Source organism: Epinephelus fuscoguttatus, linkage group LG14 (genome assembly GCF_011397635.1).
Source record: "Epinephelus fuscoguttatus linkage group LG14, E.fuscoguttatus.final_Chr_v1".
In the NCBI taxonomy this organism is placed as follows: Eukaryota; Metazoa; Chordata; class Actinopteri; order Perciformes; family Serranidae; genus Epinephelus; species Epinephelus fuscoguttatus.
Window position 1 is genome coordinate 8787222 of NC_064765.1, and position 19172 is coordinate 8806393.

Here is a 19172-nt window from a genome sequence, read left to right on the forward strand (position 1 = left end):
ACATGACATCTCAAGAGTAATGTAGAAATTTTAAGAAAAAAGTCGAAATACCAAAAATGAACTTGACATTTTGAGATTAAAGCTGAAATTTTTGAAATTTTGAAAATTAAAGCCAGTACTTTGAGAATTAAGTTGGAATGTCGAGACTGAACTTGAAACATCAAGATTAAATTTAAAAAAATTAACTTGACATCTGACGATTAAAGTCTAAATGTCGAGAATGAACTTAACATCTCAAGATTACAAATAGTGGCTTTTGATAAGAATCACTGTTTTACATGTCTCATTTAAAATTTTGCTACAAGTAAATCATTTATACTAACTAACCAGCATGCAACAAGGGTGAAAAACCAAAGCTTTTTTCAACACCAGGATTTCATCTTCAGCTTTTAACTTTCAGGTATCATAGGTCAAGTTTTAGAAATCCAACAACTAATTTATGGTGGAGGGAGGGTCATGCATTTTCCCCAAGCCACTTGGGGAGGCTCAGAGAAAATATCTGCAGCTTCAGGAAGGGTTATAAATAGTCACACCCCAGCCATCCATGTCCTCTGATAAGTAAAGAACAGTCCCTTGTTAAGAGTCATTAAATGGAATTATTAACAAAGGTACAAAAAGTGATTAATTGTTAAAGTAAATTTTCATACTGTTTTCAGCCTCTTGAATATGGACATTTCCTGCATCTTTCTGTCCATATTGTTTCAAAGCGAATATTTTAGGGATTTGGACTAACAAAATGAGACATTTAAAGACATCACTTTGGAATTAAAGAAAATGGGATAAACATTTTTGAGTCTTTAATCTTTCAATCAGTTTATACACCAAATGATTTTTTGACTAATGCAGAAGATGATGGGCATATGAATCAATGATGAAAGGAATTGCAGTGAGGTACAGTTAAATTTAAATTGAGTAACAAAATAAATCCTAAATTAAAACAAACATGCACAAAAGGTACCTAGTTACACTCAAAGGAGTTAAATGTAAAGGTAGTTCCATCCAAAAAATACAAAATAACAACCTCAGCAGGTGACTTGTGTTGCTGCAGTGTCACCTTTATATGTGTGAAGAGACAAACTGACTCAGAAGTTATGAAACAGTGCCTCTTTATTTTTTCCGCACTCACTCCAAAATGCATATTTACATGGCATGCCACATCAATACAGGAACTGACTATGGACACAATCGATAACACATAGAATCTGCTCTGGGAATTAAGGGCAGGGGAAGTTATCCCATGAACAACCAACCAAGAGATAACAGAAATAAAGAAACACTTTTATTACTCGGCCAGTCATAGAAAAGGGTTCCTCTTAAATCAGGTCGTTTCAAAGACTTAAAAAGTGATAAATATCCAGTTGACATGAACTGAACATTTCACATGTGCCGTGGAGGGCAGGCTCGAGTCTGAGGTGGTGATCATCTACACTCCACAAAAAAAGTCATGAGGCTGTTAAAACTCCGGATGGACCGTAAGGGCAGATGATCACACGTGTCGGGGGGGAAAAAGATTTACAACAGTAATTCATCGTTGGCAAAGACGAGCTGGTCGATTCTGTAAAATATCCAGTCCAGTAATTTCAAAATGCCTCAGCAATCTAAGTCTTCTAAGATAGTGTCCGTACTCGGGTCATAATCCGCAAGTGCTGCGTCCTTTCAGAAGAAGAAGAAGAAGAAGAAAAAAAAAAAACCTGGACTCCAGACGACCCAAAAAAGGGGAAAAGACATTAAATACATAAAAAAAATATATGAGTTTGTGTGTGATAATGCAAAAAAAACAAAAACAAATATCTGGACAATTTTCTTCTGAGAGAGATCCTTTAAGAAAAATGTTGTCTTTGCTCAATCAGTATTTCCTCTGTGTTCAGATAAACAGTCCGCTGTATCAACATTCATACATGTCCTTTGGGAATCATTCACACACACACTCTCACTCTCTCAACCACACACACACACACACACACACACACACACACACATACAAACACTCTCTCTTATGCAGCCAATTACACATGCAATGTGGTTTCTGATTGATGGACGACAACATCAGATCAGCCCCCTCCTCTTCTTGTAGTCTTCCAGGTTGAGGGACCTACGGGGAGCGCCATCCTTCACGGGCAGCGCATTGGAGCTCACGGACAGAGACTTTGCCTCTGCAGAACACAAGAGTAATATTAATACTTCTTGTTTCTAATGTGCTGCGGTTAACGTCTACAACCATCTCTGTACCACAGAGTAAAATCATCTCACCTGCATTGGGAACCTGTAGGTCGATCTTAACGTCAAAATCATGAACTTTAAACAAGTCCTCTGAGAGGTCAGTGGTTGGCTTGGGGACATCTTTGTCTTTTGGGTTTGGTTGACCCTGTAATATCACAAACAGAGCAAAGAGAGATTTAGATACTTTGAAGTATATTTCCTCTGCAAGTTGTTCTCTGCATTTATGTTACAAAATTTTAACAGAAAACCGTTTTCTCTGTTAAGGATGCATTCAAAAGCTCATAATTATTGATAAAATGTTTTATCTACTGTAGTCTGTAGTCTTGTTGGCTCTCAAGCCATTAAAAAAGTCTGCATTTATGTCTAGTGATTACTTCTGCAGGGAAGTATTAGGGCCAGACATGAGAGGGGAAAAAAGAGGAGGATTTTTATGAGAATAAAGTCAAAATGTTGAGAATAAAGTTGAATTTTCACTGTTGATGCCACGCACAAGAAAAATCATAGTATAGTCATCATAGTAGGAAAGGGTATTTTTGCATTTTGAAAGTAAAGTTTAAATGTTGAAATTCAAATAAAGTTGAATTGTCGAGATATAAATGAAATGTCAAGAATGACCTTGGCATGTCAAGATTAAGGCTGAAAAGTAAAAAAATAAAGCTGAAATGTCGAGAATTAAGTTGGAATGTCGAGACTGAAATATCAAACTTTCAATCAAAATGTCAAGAACAAACTTGACATCTCAAAATGAAATTTGAAATTTTAAGAAAAACTCAAAATGTCCATTTGAACTTGATATCTCAAGATTTAAGTCGAAATGTCTTGAATAAAGTGGAAATGTCAAGACTGAACGTGATATTTTAAGAATAAAGTTGAAATATGAATAAAGTCAAAACCTCCACATTGAACTTGACAATTTAAGATTAAAGTCAAAATGTAGAGGATAGAATGAAGCTGATAAATAATAATACCTGTTGGGAATGTAACTGAAATAGGAACTTTCCCGCACTGTAAATGGAAATGTAATTTGGTCAGACCACTCGGGATTACAGTATTAGGAATTTTAAGTTGTTGGTTTGGTTCAGATTCTCTTAAAGTCCAAAGTTGTGTTTACTGGGGGTCGATCACAAATACCAAACATATCCAAGTGTGCATTTTCTGTTATTATCGTGGGTCTAATAACTGTCTGTTGAGTTATCCTAAGAAAACAAAGCCCTGGATTTCAGGAGAAAGGAGTATCTCTGTAGGACTGGTTATGGACTCATATCAAAATGGAATATAAGCCTACATAATTATAAATCTGCTCTGTGACTATGTGACCCTGTAGAGAGATGTACGAGGACATATGTGTGACATGTTATTGCTTATTACTGTTTTATTCTGTTTCCTTTAAGACTTATTTGTTAATTTTTCTTCATGTACGGGAGTCCAACTCCATGTTGTAGAAACATTTCAAAATTGAACCTGAAACGTTGAGAATTAAGTCGACATGCAGAGATCAAAGCCAGAACATCGAGAAAAGTCATAATGTCTAGAATGAACTTGACAGTTTACGATAAAAGTCGAACTTTTGAAAACAAATCAAACTGCATAGTTTAAAACAAAAAGCCTTGTGTAGATGAACTGGTGAAATTGTACTTTGGTTTTGGTAACAAGGACAGTTTTTTTTTAATTCTCTTAATGAGCATTAACACAGTGTGGTAGTGGGCTTTAGGACTGGAGGATTGCGCTGAAAACTGTCTGTTCAGAAGGAGGAACCACACACATTTGGAAAAAGCGGCAGCATTTGTGCAAACTCAAGAAGCAGCTGGTGACAGACAGATGCAAGGAAACTAATGGTTACTGCTGCGTGTAAGACAGCGAGAATATCTTGTATCACAAGACAGGATTTGACGGGCAGGGAGCTGACTTTATTCTCAAAATTTTGATTGAATTCTCAAAAGATTTAGCAGGCAAACTATACTTGTGAGGAATATTTCTGAGTCTTCAGAAAATCGACTGTTACTGAGAGAGTTCATTTTCTGACGTCTTCAAATTCAGACAAATAAAACAAAGCACGCCTTGCCTGGTGCAACAGGAAACAGGACGACAACCAGGATTTGGGCAGTGTTTGCACCTCTTGTAACAAGTGAAACAAGTGAACACCTTAGAGTTCACACTCCAAACATGTTATATGTGAAAGCACTGGGAGTGTCTCTGAGTGTGTGTCCTGCTCACCAGTTTGTTCTTCTCTCCAGAAGAAGGATCTTGTGCTGACCCAGAGCCGTACTTCTGGTTCAGGTGAGCGAGAATAGCTGCGTGGACTGACGGGTCTCTGGCCTGTAAAAATCCAAAAGGAGCAGGTCGACAGTTTAGATTAGATTCAGCGGTGTTTATTGTTTTCTTGCATATAAGGAATGCTGCGAGAAATAATAAGAGTAATCTTACATTAGACACCATGGTGGGTTTGCACTGTCTTCGTGTGAAAGGGTCCATTTGTTGGTTTTTGGCATTTTGTCCTTCAGCCTGTGAGAAAAATAAAAAATAGGCAATTTCAGCATTTTATAATCAAAACTGCAGTAAAGTCGACACAGTGTTCTGGAGTTGTTCACAGGGGGTGTGTTACTGTGAGACACACAGAACGCTCTGCACACTGCTGTGAGTGGCTTTAAGTGAAGTGCAGCATGACTGAATACTGTCACAGTGGAGAGCTGCCACGTTAGGAAAACATCTGGGGTCAGGCAGTGTTTCAAAGTCTTGGTGGAGAGTAAATACACTATCAGAAACTATTTGTCGACAATTTGTTAAGGTGTAAACTTCCCTTCCTGCCCTTCAGTAACATTTCTGTTGTACTTATATCACACCCCTTCAGTGCAAACAGAAACTACAGGATGTGAACAGGATGCAACATGATTGTTTCAACAAGCACTTCCATATTCTCATCTTATATTCTAACACACACATTTCACTTAAATTATAAAAGCTTTATAGCAAGTATGTGCAATAATCAATTGCCTACAGATATTTTATCATCCCAGTCCTATTATTAAAACAAGAAGGTGAAGGAGACACTTACCACGAGAGCTTTCTCAGATTCAACAATGTTCCAGCTTCTGTTTCTCTGATTGATGTAGCTGCATGATAAAAAGAATCAAAAACAATTTAGTCTTCAAACACAATCAGCTCCAACACAGAGTCATTATGTTAAAGCTGGAGTGCACAACATTTGTCTCCCCCCTCTGTCAGTGAGAGCAATTACATAAACACTGTCGATGCATTCTATGACGTATGCCTGCAGGTGAGCTCGCTGTATCTCCTCCGCCCCCAGGAGTGCTCTCTTTAAGTCTTTTCACTTTAATCCTTCCTCTGAATGCCAAGTTTATTTTTTATCTAGAGCATCCACTCCAGAAACGTTTCTTTGGTTGACATAAAACGCATCATTTCAGGCGCATGAACCCGGGAAAGATGCCACAGACACCAAAACTCTGATATACTGCAAAATACAGAGAGCTTTGGCAGCAAAACGTGTAATTAGCATCGTGCGAACTTGTTTGGCAGGACCTTGAGTGTAACAGTCGTTCATCTATATGTCAAAGTCCTGCACTCCAGCTTTAAAGACTGTGGATTTTAAATATATGACATGCACCAATCCTCAGGTATGTTTCCATCCCATGTTCATGTTGTTTTTCAGTCCTTTACAACCACAGGTCTGAAGCAAGGATCTCTATCCAGTCGTATTACAAAAATAACTGCAGAGGGATTTAAAGGCACTCCTAAGTGTAGCTTGTGTACCTGATGGCAGAGATGTTCTTGGTCCTCTGTCTGTCTAGTGCTTCTGCTCTTTCCTCCAGCTCGTTCAGCTCATCCTGGATCACTTTCACTTTGTCACCATCTCCGCTCTCTTCTGCCATGGCCTTCATTTAAAACACATAAAAAGAGTCAGTAAGACTCTCAATAGTCACGAACTGATGATAGATTCAAGGTCACGACACATTCTCTCGACAGAAACAGTCATTTCCTTTACCTTATCTTTGAGTAACTGCGTTTTCTTCATGGCATAATTCGGAGGTGCTTTTCGGAATCTGTCCTTCTCTTTAACAATCTGCAGCGAGACAGAAGACAAAAAATGTTTTGTTCCACTGCATCATGCCCGAGCACTGAGACATGAGTTACAGTCTAGAGAAGCAGACTCACATCCTCTATGTCTTTGTCGTTGAACTTATAGTTCAGAGCTTCTTTGATAGACTGCTCCTTTTTGGTGATTTCGTCGAGAGTCGGTACCTGCATTCCTGCAACAATCATCTGGAAAAGAACACATAATTAAAACCGTAAATTTAAACTTAGAGCCATCTCTTTTGCCTCTAATTGATTCATCAATAAGTTGTCAACTAAACTGCAGTTGAAGCTACATAGGTCAAGTCATTTAAACTGACATTAGAGATTAGATTCAAAACACACTTACGGCCTCTTTCCACTTCATGAACTCATTTTCCATGAACTCCTGATTCGATACAAACTCGAGCCTGAAGACCCGCGTGTCACCGCCATGCCTGAGGAAGACATACAATCATATGGTCAAATTTTTGGTGAGCAGAGGTCCGTTAAGTGACTCTCGATTACCTAGTTTAACACGTATCTGTAATTTTACACCAACCTTAATTGTAATCCCTTGTTTGTTCGCGTTGATCCAAGCTGGTAAACCTTCGCCGTCTCCACCACATCCACAATTTCAGCCACCTTTCAACAACAAAGGAGGACTTAAATTAAATCACACTTTGCTAATCAGACTTTATTTATATAAAATCTATTTTTAAAGAGTGCCGAATCTTCACAAATGTTCTGTAGAGCCCAAGCTTACCCTATAAACTGGTTTACTGCTGCTGTTTCCAATCCCTATCCTCACGAAGCAGCCAGTCACAGTCTTAGCGAAGAAGGGCATGTGGCACCAGCGCTCCAGCTTGTGTCTGGACAGGCGGATCCTGTTGAGCTCATCTGGTAGTGAAACGGGTTGCGACTTCGGTGGAGTTTCTTCTTTTCTGTTGGCAGAACACAGTCAGACGTTATTTGAAATCCAGTATAGTCCTCTGATGAAAGTATTAAACCACTTGGAGCAGAATGAAACTTACTCGTCGTCATCATAAGATGATGAACGGGAACTGCGATCACTTTTGACTGAGGATTTGTCATCGTCTTCCTCTTCTTCCTCCTCGTCGTCAGAGTATACCTCGCTCGTCTTCAGGGGCTGACGTTTGGCCAGCAGTTCTGCTGCTCACCGAAGAGATGAAACGTCAGCTTTTTGGAACAGACTGAATTATCACAACAATCAGGTCATAAGAAAAAAAAAGTTACACCAACCTGTTTTGTTTTTCTTCTTCTCACGCTCAGCTTTGAGCTCCTCCATGGCCTGGGACTTTTTGTCAAGTTTTTCGTCGCGTTTGGATCGCCTCTCCTTGTTGTGTGACATCACCTGGAGAGAGGTGGATATTACAATCAGACACAAAGACAAACTCAGGATGAAGAAGAGGTGGAATGATGCCACTACATTAGCCGAACTTTAATGCTGATTCAATAAGCAGGAATAATGCAATCAACACTCAGACATAGGCAAAAGACATTATGACACAGCACCCAAAAAACAGAGATGCACCAATCGCTCAGCTGGTGACAAGTATTTGCTGATTTGCAGCTTGTTCGGCCATGACCAGTAACCAGCAGGTCAGTCTCAGATACAGCCAATCCTGTGGCGATCAAATTTACATGCCTGCACCGCAAGATGATTAATGTCATGTGCACAGCAGCACAGACAGTAACTGACTATTGTCACAGCTGCTGCAACCTGTTCTCATTCCTAGGTCGTCAATTACCGATGCTCTGTCACACCCTCCATTAGCGACTTATCAGACCCTCTTAGTGACTTTATTTCTAAAGAGCAACTACCAACAAATGTAGCAACTGTTTCGGACCATCAGTATAAAAGTTGTAATTCGTTCCCATGCATGTTGCTCAGAGTAATCACATTGACTGACTCTTCTGCCAGTAGCGGGGGGTCTCCCCTCTCCTCTGGTGCTGTGGCATGCACACAATGTGGAGCAGGCAGGAGGAGAGGAGACGCCGCTCGCTGCTACAGTGGGAGTTAAGATAATAGTTGGCTCTATAATCGGCCTACACACACAGTATAGAACAGTGTTTTCTCTGGTATGTCAACAATTTGAGCATGTAAAGATGTGTTGCACCTGCTCTCTTCTGGGAAAGTAAACATGTTAGATAAAGTGGGATATACTGCAACTCATTTACAGTTGGATTTTATTTGTACAAAAGCTCTGTACAGTAACCTGGAGCAAATTTTATTTCTAGTTTGAGTGAGCGTGAGAGAAGGTCCTGTAATCTGGTCTATGTTATCGATTTTGAATTAATTTTTTCAATTACAGAAAAGATATCAAAATGGTTGTGTATCCTGTCAATTCAAGTTTTGGAAAGAAAGAAAACTGGAATTGACCAAAATCACAATCTACAGGTCAGACATCTTTTAAAAAACACTGAAACTGAATAAAATTAAGGTGCAATCGGTGATTCTTTATCAAAAAACTGACATTTCTTTCTTCTTCTTTTTAGTTTTTAAAAAGCCTCCAGCATGACTCTTACGATGGTGCCATCAAACAACACGTCCATTATGGTTCAAAATGTCTCTGAAACTGGACTCACCACTTGTGTGTCTTGAACCTGAGATTGCTTCCTCTTCTCTTGCTCTTCCTCCTGCTTCTTCTTCTTCTCCTCTTTCTCCTTCTTCTTTGCCGTCTTCAGCTTCTTCTTAATTTCAAACCTGTCGAAACAAACATAGTCTTGAATAAACAGAATCTCAACTATGTTAAATTACCAGACTCACAGAGCATGAACGCTTCCTCATTTTATTACAAATATGTTGTTGAGAAATAGGAGAAAGTTGAGAAAAAGCAACACAGGTGCTCTTTTCAAATAAATGTAATGTTCTCTCTTAACTGAGATTGATTCTTCACATTGTCCCTACTCACCGTCTCTTTAGCACCTCTCTCTTCTCGATTCTGTTGAACAGCTCCTGTTCTCTCTCCTTTTCTGTCATCTGCTCCAGCCGAGCTCTGTCCTCCGCGTCTCCCATCAGGTCGTCATCGTAGCCGTCCCTGAACACCTCGTCCTCTGAGGAGTCCGAGTCGGAGCTGGAGGACGAGCTGTTGCTCTCTGAATCAGACACCTCACCTGATAAAGAGCAATTAATCAGCACAAATAGCAATCATTCAGCTGAGATCAATTCTGGAGATGACAATAACAGCAACCTCAATAAATTCTACTAATTAATTTACAAGGCAACTTCAGTATTTTTCAACCTGGACCCTTTTTTCCCATGTTTTCATATCTAAGTGCCTAATAAGAACATTGGTCCAGTCCTGAGCAAACAAGCTGCAATGTATTCCCTGCTGGCAACTGAACACCATAACTTTACGTCCACTAAATGTGTTTGTTTTTGCCACTGACAGGCTCAGATTGTTTGTTGAGTCTCTGACAACATTATGGAAAGGAACCCCTACAGAAATAGATCTTTTTGTTCAAGAGCAAGATCCTTTTTGTCAAACCAGAAACAGCCTGAAACCACTGTCATCAAACCCACCAGACTACTGTTAAATAAACAGTAATTTCATCTTTGTAAAACGCACTTTGTTCAAAGTCAACAGAGGCAGAATAAAACTCTCAGAAACAATCTTGCTTTGTCTTTTCACTCTTCCGACGATCAATAGCTCTGGTCTGGCTGAAATAAACTCTTACTTTATCTGGTTTGATGTGAAAATATACTGACTCTACACATGCTTAAATTTGTATTTATTTAAATGGAGTCTGGTGTATGTGGCGATGGCGATTTCTAGGGCTGTTTCCAGTAAAACAAAAAGGATCTTACTCTTTAAAGAGGTCTATCTCTGTAGGGATCCTTTCCATAATATTGCAAGACACTAAGAATAGTAATCTGAGCCTGTCAGTGGCGAAAACAAACACTTTCAGTGGACTTCGGGATTAGACTGCAACTGGTTTCGCGGCTGCTGACTGCAGCACTCACGCTCAGTACTGGACCTGTTTCAAAAGTTGTTGTTCCCATTAGTTATTTAGTCAAAAAAAAAAAACATGGAAAAATATGGTCCCGGTTGGAAAACACTGAGGTTACCCTTTAGCTCCATTGTGCTCTGTTGTTTTATGTCTTCTATAAAAAAATCTGTGGACAACTTTTGGCAGTGAGACATGCATTTTAAAAAGATAACAAGTACTTGGAAATGACATTGTACTTCTTGTAACTGAAAAATAAAGGCAGCCTAACAGCAACTCGTGATGGCTACAATACACCATGTGTAGTTTCACCATGTGGCAATAACAGCTTCCTTCAAAATGACTAATATGATTTAGTACAAATACAAAAGACAATTGGAATGTGATTTAAATGTTTTTCTCTAAAGTTTTTAACATGTTTACAGAGCTGCTTATATCTTAAAGTTTGTTTAATTTGTCATTGTGTTCAATTGAATTAAATCTTTTAAAAGAGATGCAATAATGCAGGGTGTTTATTCTTGCCAGTCATGTCTTAAATCATCCTGGATTTTGACCAGAAGATTTCCAGAACTTTTTCCTAAAGAGTTTTCCAAGTTTTCCATAACTAAGTGGACTCAGTGTATAGCAGCACAAAGTAACGCAAACAAATGGCAGTTGAGATGTTACACTGTGTGCCAGCTGAGGATAAAGGGGATGAGTGTGTGAGTCACCTAATCCCAGCCACCTGATACCGGTGGATATGGCACCCTGGTGACATGTGTGTAATTTACAGTTCAGAATGTGTTGCCATTCTGCAGTTTGCACTTTATGTAAGATGCCATTAACCTGAGGACGTGTGTGTCGGTGTGCTGAGCTGTTAGTTGGCATTTGTACAGCTGCCACTACAGCCAATTCCTCGACTCTTATCAAACATAGTTACTGAAACGTTTCTGGTTTTACACGCAGGCATTACGTCAGCCTGCTTGTTGAAGATATAAAATATTTTTCCCAACAATAGTGGAGACGTACCCTCCTCTGGTGCAGAGCTCTCAGCTGAGCTGTCTCCATCTGAGCTGCCAGACGCCGTCGCTTTGTTCACCTTCTTCTTTGTGGCGTTCTTCTTCTCAGACCCTTTCCCTTGCTTAACCTTCTTTTTGCCTTTGGTGCCACCCACAGTCCACTGGAAAAAGAGGTGTAAAATTCAGTTTTGGTTATCAAACAGCTGCATCTGACAAAGAATAGTGGTCTATTCTTTTGGTTAGACAGTATTTCTGGTTAACTTCAAAGTGCTTAATGACAACATAAGAACTCTGACACATTTAAACTCTATTTTCAACAAAAAACAAAGTGTTTTAGAGCAAATACAAACATTGACATACCTCATCATCGCTATCGGATGTCTCAGAGTCTGTAGAAGCTGCAGGTTTGCTAACCGGCTCTTCCTGATCACCCGAATCAACCCTCTTCCTCTTTGCCAACGATAAAAGCTCCTGAAAATGACAACACGGTGATGTGGTTCAGAAAGAGCGCCAAGTAAAATCACAATCACACAAAGAGGAAAAGGCGGGAAAATGCCTCCTGCAAGTGTAGCCCTGCTCGTACTCTGCAATAACATGTGTCTTCTTGGATGAGCCAATCCTGGGAAGTCATCTCTAAATACAGGTGTAAATAAACCCAAACTGCACGGAGGATGCATTGGAATCCATTTTTTTAAGCCACATTCAGGGGTGAGATGCATATGGCCCCCGATTATATTTAAGAGCCGACTAGTCAACTTCATAATATACATATAGCAGGACAAACTTTACAAACACAGCTGACTGTCAAGACAAGGGCTTGAAAGCTTACTAACTCCAGACTGGGCAGGAGCAAATGTGTATTTTTGTTAAGCAGCGGTTAGTTTCTCACAGAAAAGACAAAATGTGAGCAAAGATGCAAAATCCGGTCACAAGCTGTCATCGAATAACATCCTGATGGCGAGAGTGGGCCATAATTTGTCTCGTGTACTCACGCATAACTTTGATTCAAGATACAAGTTCTTATCAGGACCTGAACACATTTGAACAAGATCATACACGAAAGCAAGAATGTGAAGCTAAATAAGATAACCGTGAAAATGCATGGACACACAGCTGATTTTTCCGCTGTAAAAATGTATTAAAGCTGCAGTCCGTAGAGGTGGCCTTGAAGCAGGGATGCACAGATCCAGTGCACTGCATCACATTAAACAGTTTCCTTGCTTGTGTTATAATATAATTCAGTGCTGTCAGAAATCAATCATTTTCTGACTTTACCCCTTTTGATTTGAAAGGTTTATTTCCTGCAAGTTAAGATTTAAGGATGGAAAAATGCCCTGATTTGCATATCGATTTATTTTGGACTTAAAATACTGATTTTTTTGAAGAACCTTGTTTGTCAGCTTTCCAATGATCAGAAAAGCAAAATGTTATGTTTATTTTTGAAGAACATATCTGCATCTTTAGGTGAGGTCGTCATCCAATACGGGTCAACTTCAAGGGCCTGTATCTCCTGAATGGTTTGGTCATGCTAGTTAGCCAAACCACATTTTAACACGTTCTTATATAGGTCAACAAAGTTTTGCTCAAATGAAAAGGGGTGAGGGCAGGAAAGGATTGGTTTCTGACTCAGGTTATCGTGCCACACAAATCTCAGGCCTCATGTTACTTTGCATAAACATGATTTTAATGAGTTCCACACATTGAGCTCTGCAGATTTTAACAACACTGCCAGAGACAAAGTTGGGTCTCTAACACATTCCCATCACTCCAGTAATTCAATACTGCAAATATTTAACCTGCATACCTTTCCTCAACAAGATGATCGCAAAACATAATTGTAGAGAACTGACCAGCTTTGATACACACAAAAATGTTGATTTGAGCAACCATGGAAACAAGGCTTACTGAACTTCTCTAAACCCTGTCTGGTTTACAGGCTGTCTGTGAGCACCAACTATGTGTTTGTGTACTGTCAGGTAATGTAAACCGGAGGCTTTAATGGTGATCACAGTAACTGAAGAAGTAGACATGTACAACACGTCAGACTGACAGGTTGGACCGGTGAGCTCCTCGGTCAGCTTGCCAGCACTTGTTTGTCAGCGACGTCATTGAGCAGATAAGGCTCTTCTGGCTATTTCAAGAGCGACTCCACTACGGCTCCAGTGTGTACAAACATACCCCGTTGTCGTTCACGTTGAACGCTAACAATTAAATCCCTAGCTCGGGCCGTTGTCAAGCAGCTTACTAGTCGAAACCAGTAACAGGCCCGTGGCGCGGCATTTTGGTGGCAACATAATACTGCATGATTGCTCGCGTTGAGTGTATCTCTCGGAATGTAACCTTAACGTTAGCATAACTTAGCTAGTTGATGCTACGACGCTGCCATCTGTACAACCTCACACTTACACCGCACACAACCTCACATATAACACAAAACCACTGGAGAAACATTTAAACATTTATTAGTCTTTGGGAAATGCGTGTTTACTGGAAAAGGGAGGTAAAGACTGGAAATAAGATAGGCCCACACTCGGCTTGTTCAAGCGAGGCAAACCACAGCGCAGTCGGTTAGCATACGTTAGCTTCACCTCAAAGTGTTGTCAACTTAACCAACGCTCAGGTTGTAAGGAAATAATAAAAAAAGGCGCACCTACCTGATCTAAATTATCGTCGCTAGCACTGTCCTCGGAATCAGAGTCAATCACGACTCGACCTTTCCGTTTCTTTACATTCACCATGATTAGCTGCGCGGCTAACCTGCTAGCTACCTCTGTGTCGTCTATATGTTTGAGGCTAGCCGTTCGTGCTATCCAGCTAGTTGGCTCTGCAGTCAGCCACACAAAGGCAGCACTGAGCATGCGCGCTCTTATAGAAACCTCGGCTACGGCTGTGTTTTATACATTTTTCAGTGAAATAAAATTCACATTTATGTTTGTGCTTATTAAATTAGTTTTTTTAATATAATTCAAATAAATAAAACCGCCTGGCAAAGGCGCGAGGACATCGACAGTTAGCTATGAGTGGAACTATATATTTACTATGTGTCAGTCAGGACAGGAATCTTTGGTGCACTAATGTTACGGCTGCATTCAAGGTCCACGATAAATCAACCTTTTACTGTTGTACGTTAAGATGTAGCCCCGTGTGTTACGTGTCCTGGATTTACAACTAAATGTACACAACCAGTTTATTGATTGTTTCATTTAATAACAGTGTCTTGGATAAATAAATTGGTGGTCGAGTTAAAGTAAAACAGGAACCGAAGTCTGAAATATCCATGCGTCACCTTCAGGTACATCGTGATCACAGTAAGTAGAAACAGATTGTACTAAACATACATTTAGTATCATATTATCGTCAGAGTAATGTGAACCAGGTAGCCTTGGTCATCTTTTGTAACCTTAGCTATGTATTTATATGTTTACAAGATGGAGTCATAACGTGTCTGTAATTAGCGACTTTATTATGGCTGTATAATTTATTTACTCAATGGAGGTGTCAGAATTACGGGAAATTCCATAAAAAAAAACGGATTAAGCTATACTGAAACAAAAAAAAGACAAGTTAATCTTTACTCAAACTCTTTACCATGTGTGTAAAGCTCAGACCAGCAAATGCTCTGTATTTCTTTACATGTGAAATTAATTAACAGTTGATTAAGTAACACAGGTGGAATAGATGTACAATGTCACATTTTTTTTTTCAGAAAATAGATACATGACAGATATGCTAAACGTTGGATTTTTTGCAGATATCTGATATGTCATAACCCATTTGGCCGGTAACTGATATCTATATCACTTTTTTCCCCACCTAATTTTAGAGATCATCAAGTCCCTTCTGTAGTGGAATTAACATCATATTTTGCATGCGTATTCTTATCATGATGTCCCACCAGCAGATGGAGACATGAAATACAATACCCCTCAATGTATATAATATTTATTCAATTAAGAAAAAGCATGTTGGCTGATTAGAACCGCTCATTTTAAACCCTGTATCGGCCAGTATCGAAGACGTGCCGATATTACTGTGCATCCCTCATACAATCCCTCATAATTTATCAGCACTGGGGAATCATATTTTATACCAGAAAAGGAAAGAAACACAAGTTTAACACACAAGAGCTGACATATGAAGACATACTAAAACTAATATAAGTGTCTAATTGACATTAGTGTAGCTAAAAGCCTGCCAAACCACTAAAACAAACAAAAATAAACTATAAATACAATGGATCAGTTAATACAAGTTGAATCATGTGTGATGCACCTCTTAACAGGACCAACAAAATAGGCAGAACACGGATAGGATAACAGTTTTAGCACTAATCTGAGATGTGTTTCATAAACCAAATAATAATGTTAAGAATATACATAATAATAGCTTGCATTTTTTTAATTGCGCCTTTCAGGCAACCCAAGTACACATTACACATATGGAAAAAACAAACAACACAAGAACAGAGAATAGTAGTAGGAACTGTCAAGCCACTTGAATAAGATTTCTTTTAATATTTTGTCTCTTTGTAAATCTAAAACAAACTTCCATTTCCACACTGAGTCCAGTGCAATAACAGCATTTTTCTGTATGTTTCCCATCAGTGAATCGTCCATATCACCACTGAAATGCCTCTGCCAAAGATCACACGTCTCCCCTCAGCGAGGCTGCTGAGCTCCGTGCACCATCACCAGCTGCTCCTCCTCCCCTCCATCACTCCTCTCAGCGTGCCCAGAAGAGCTGTGAGTCAGGGTGAATACAGACGACCCGGCCAGCCCAAAGAACACAAGTTTCCATGGCAGGGGATTAACTTTAGCTTCACAAAGGGTTTGGAAGGAATAAAGAAGAATTTCACGCTGCTGAAGAAGGAGTTTACCGACCCATGGGTCGGTCCGGAGGGCAAACCGATTCTTGATCACATGTTAGAGCAGAACAGAGTGATATGGGAGTTCAGAGGTCCAGAGAGCCTGGAGCAGTGGACGGTGTCCTCGGATCATGAGATAGGAGGTCAAAGTGAAGCTTTCTTGAAGCTTGGCAGAAACAATAATACCTGTTTTCTGTACGGGACTCTGAGCTCTACTCCTCCAAAAGATGGAGAGACACGATACAGTGGCTACTGCACCATGCGCTCAAAGCAACAGCTGGTTAGTGCCCTGCTGTTTCCTAAAGTTTGTGGAATCATACATTCACTTCTAATAAGGTTGGGAAGTTATTCTAAAAGTATCCTGGGCCATTGAGGACTCTGAGGTGGAGACTCTCATTTCAAATATATTCAAAGGGGCAGTAACCCCAAATCAAGTGTGTGAGTTGCAGAGTGTTTGAGTTATTGATCGTAGAGATGTCTTCCCACGTTAATATAATGAAACTAGATGGCACTTGGCTTGTGGTGCTCAAAGCACAAAAAAAAAAAAAACATTTGGAAAAACTCAGCATCAATGTCTCTTTCCAGAAATCATGACCCAGTTACTCAAGATAATCCACAGACCTTGTTGTGAGAAATTTCATGTGGGAACTATTTTATTTCTACCAAACTACACTCACCACCTGTATCACTGCGCAGAAGGAAGCGTGCATCTACTGCTAGCTCACCTAGCACCACCAAGCTAGGAGTGGGATTAGATAAGGTTAGGGTAAGAATGTCAGGGTGAGCCATTCAGAGGCCTTGATGTGAGCAGTTTTGTGTAGGAACTCTTTCTTTCTACCAAACTACACCCACCAACCGTATCACCATGCAGAAGGAAGAGTGCATCTACTCATGGACGAGAGGCTTGTGCTCATGACAGAGCAACATGTAAACATTAATGGCGTCCTCTGCGTGTATTTGCAAATCCTAAGATGGTGAAGGAATGGCCCCCCTTACCCTAACCAACCCCACTCCTCCCACCAACAAAGGCAATGAGTACTAGCCAATGATAGGGAGAGTAGGGTGGGTCATTCCTTAACCATCCTAGGATTTGCAAATTAGCGTCCTCCTCGGCTGAGATGTAACTTTAGCTAGCTTGGTGGGGCTAGGTGAGCTAGCAGTAGATGCACACTTCCTTCTGCGCTGATACACTTGGCAGGTGTAGTTTGGTAGAAAGAAAATAGTTCCTACATGAAACTGCTCACAACAAGGTCTGTGGATTATCTTGAGTAACCAGGTCATGATTTCTGGAAAGAGACATTGCTGTTGAGTTTTTCAAATGTACTTTTTGGTGCTTTGAACACCACAAGCCGAGTGCCATCTAGTTCCATTATATTAGAGAGAAAGCAGACATCTCTAGGGCCGATAACTCCAAAACCATTGTGGGTGGCAGGTAACTAAAACTCTGTTTACCAACTGCTATTGGTATTCATTTCAAATACACGACACACCAGCTGAATTTACCGACTAGTTTCTCTTCCTTCTCTGTGGTTTACTGGTGCTAGTCTGCACTGGAATGAAAACCTGCCCACATCCAGTTCTCAACTGCTCTAGATTCATATAGTTGTCAGTTAGATAACTGATACAGCCTGTCCCTCAAACATTTTTGTCTCTCCTAGATGTCTTTCGATAGAAAAAAGCACTACGATTGGTCCAGTTTCAACACCCTGCATCTGCGTGTGCGAGGTGACGGCCGTCCATGGATGATCAACATCACCACAGAAACATACTTCTCTCACCAGAAAGATGACCTCTACAATTATTTCTTGTACACCAGGGGAGGACCCTACTGGCAAGATGTCAAGGTGAGCAAAAATAAATCTTTATAAATTTTCTGCAGGGAAGAGCTGATAAATGTATGTTGAAAAGAAGTATCACAGAATTTGGAGAATATTGTTCCCGCGTTTGCAGCAATTTTACTCGTGGAAATAGCTGGCGGGATTTTTTTTGTCTAATACACAATGTAAGCAGTCATTCTGACACTTAAGTATTCCTCATCTACAGATACCATTCTCCAAGTTTTTCCTCACAAGTCGTGGAAGGATACAAGACGACCAGCATCCTCTCTGGCTGGACAAGGTAGAGCAAAGAAAAGTCAAACTGATGTAGCATCAGATATATGAATAAATCAAGCCAGCACACAGTTATACTGTTAAATACGTATGAATCATTGCCTTTGGATATTTTTAACCTGAAACTGTTGCGGTCTAACACATTTTGCTCACCTATATTCACTACATGTGTTTGTATTTACAGGTAAACACCATTGGATTCACCTTGGGGGATAAAGCAGACGGTCCATTCCAGCTTGAGATCGATTTTATTGGCGTCTGCAAAGATTACGCACACACGGAGGAGTTTGCCTACGAGGCCTACAAGAGGAACCCAGAAGATTGAGAGCAACAGCTACAACACTGCACATGAACTGCTTTGAACACTGGTGGCTATATTCAAACTGTCAACAAACAAATGTGCCACCTTCAAGTGGTGGAAAATCAGTTACAAGCAATTCTTGTTAACACTGTAAATCTGGATTCTAACACAAATTGTGATACGTATGTAATGATAGGCCATTTTTTTTTACCTACAGAACTTGTTAGAGCCCAAAAGTATGTTTCTGGTGATGTCTTGTTGAAGGAGATTAAATACAACTATGACCCTCCAATTTCAGGACAGTTATTGAGACAAGCTTGCTGCTCTTTCACAACAAAATCAAGTTGTTCATCATGTCAACAGTCTAAATGTTAAACATTATTCTGCAACAGATAATGTCAACCAACCAGATCTTAATATTAAAAACCATTTTTTGCAGGACATTTTTCACTATCACATCACAAATGTGCACAAATGTCAAAGCACAACAGTAAGGAAAACTGCAATGCAGCAAACTTTAATTAAAACTGTAGAACGCAGACAAGGAATTTTTTTCTATCAACGTCTTTTTTATCCGTTTTTGCCTCCTACAACAAAAGTACCAGTTTGAAAAGCAGCAAAGCGTGACATTGATTCTC

General features: G+C 39.9%; 2 protein-coding genes across 2 annotated transcripts; one reads left to right on the forward strand and one right to left on the reverse strand.

Moving 5' to 3' along the window:
* Positions 1–1089: 1089 nt before the first annotated feature.
* rtf1 (RTF1 homolog, Paf1/RNA polymerase II complex component) lies at positions 1090–14131 on the reverse strand. Its single transcript, XM_049595597.1, has 18 exons — positions 13913–14131; positions 11619–11729; positions 11269–11419; positions 9225–9426; positions 8899–9016; positions 7552–7663; positions 7323–7461; positions 7055–7232; positions 6851–6933; positions 6659–6746; positions 6391–6498; positions 6221–6298; positions 5989–6110; positions 5273–5330; positions 4645–4722; positions 4435–4536; positions 2251–2365; positions 1090–2153 (listed from the first exon to the last, which is right to left on the reverse strand). The coding sequence occupies exons 1-18, from the start codon at positions 14114–14116 to the stop codon at positions 2047–2049; spliced, it is 2154 nt and encodes a 717-aa protein (XP_049451554.1). The 5' UTR covers positions 14117–14131; the 3' UTR covers positions 1090–2046.
* Positions 14132–14296: 165 nt separating this feature from the next.
* On the forward strand, positions 14297–19130 carry ndufaf1 (NADH:ubiquinone oxidoreductase complex assembly factor 1). Its single transcript, XM_049595600.1, has 5 exons — positions 14297–14566; positions 15863–16402; positions 17781–17966; positions 18166–18240; positions 18418–19130. Exons 2-5 carry the CDS (start codon positions 15887–15889, stop codon positions 18556–18558), a joined length of 918 nt encoding a protein of 305 aa, XP_049451557.1. The 5' UTR covers positions 14297–14566; positions 15863–15886; the 3' UTR covers positions 18559–19130.
* Positions 19131–19172: the final 42 nt, after the last annotated feature.

Coding starts and splice junctions, on each gene's coding strand:
- rtf1 (XM_049595597.1), bottom strand. CDS start 14,116: ATGCTCAGTGCTGCCTTTGTGTGGCTGACTGCAGAGCCAACTAGCTGG. Junction 7,233..7,322: donor TCATCTTATGATGACGACGA/GTAAGTTTCATT, acceptor TTCTGCCAACAG/AAAAGAAGAAACTCCACCGA. Junction 6,499..6,658: donor TCATGAAGTGGAAAGAGGCC/GTAAGTGTGTTT, acceptor GTTCTTTTCCAG/ATGATTGTTGCAGGAATGCA.
- ndufaf1 (XM_049595600.1), top strand. CDS start 15,887: ATGCCTCTGCCAAAGATCACACGTCTCCCCTCAGCGAGGCTGCTGAGC. Junction 16,403..17,780: donor TGCGCTCAAAGCAACAGCTG/GTTAGTGCCCTG, acceptor TGTCTCTCCTAG/ATGTCTTTCGATAGAAAAAA. Junction 17,967..18,165: donor CCTACTGGCAAGATGTCAAG/GTGAGCAAAAAT, acceptor CCTCATCTACAG/ATACCATTCTCCAAGTTTTT.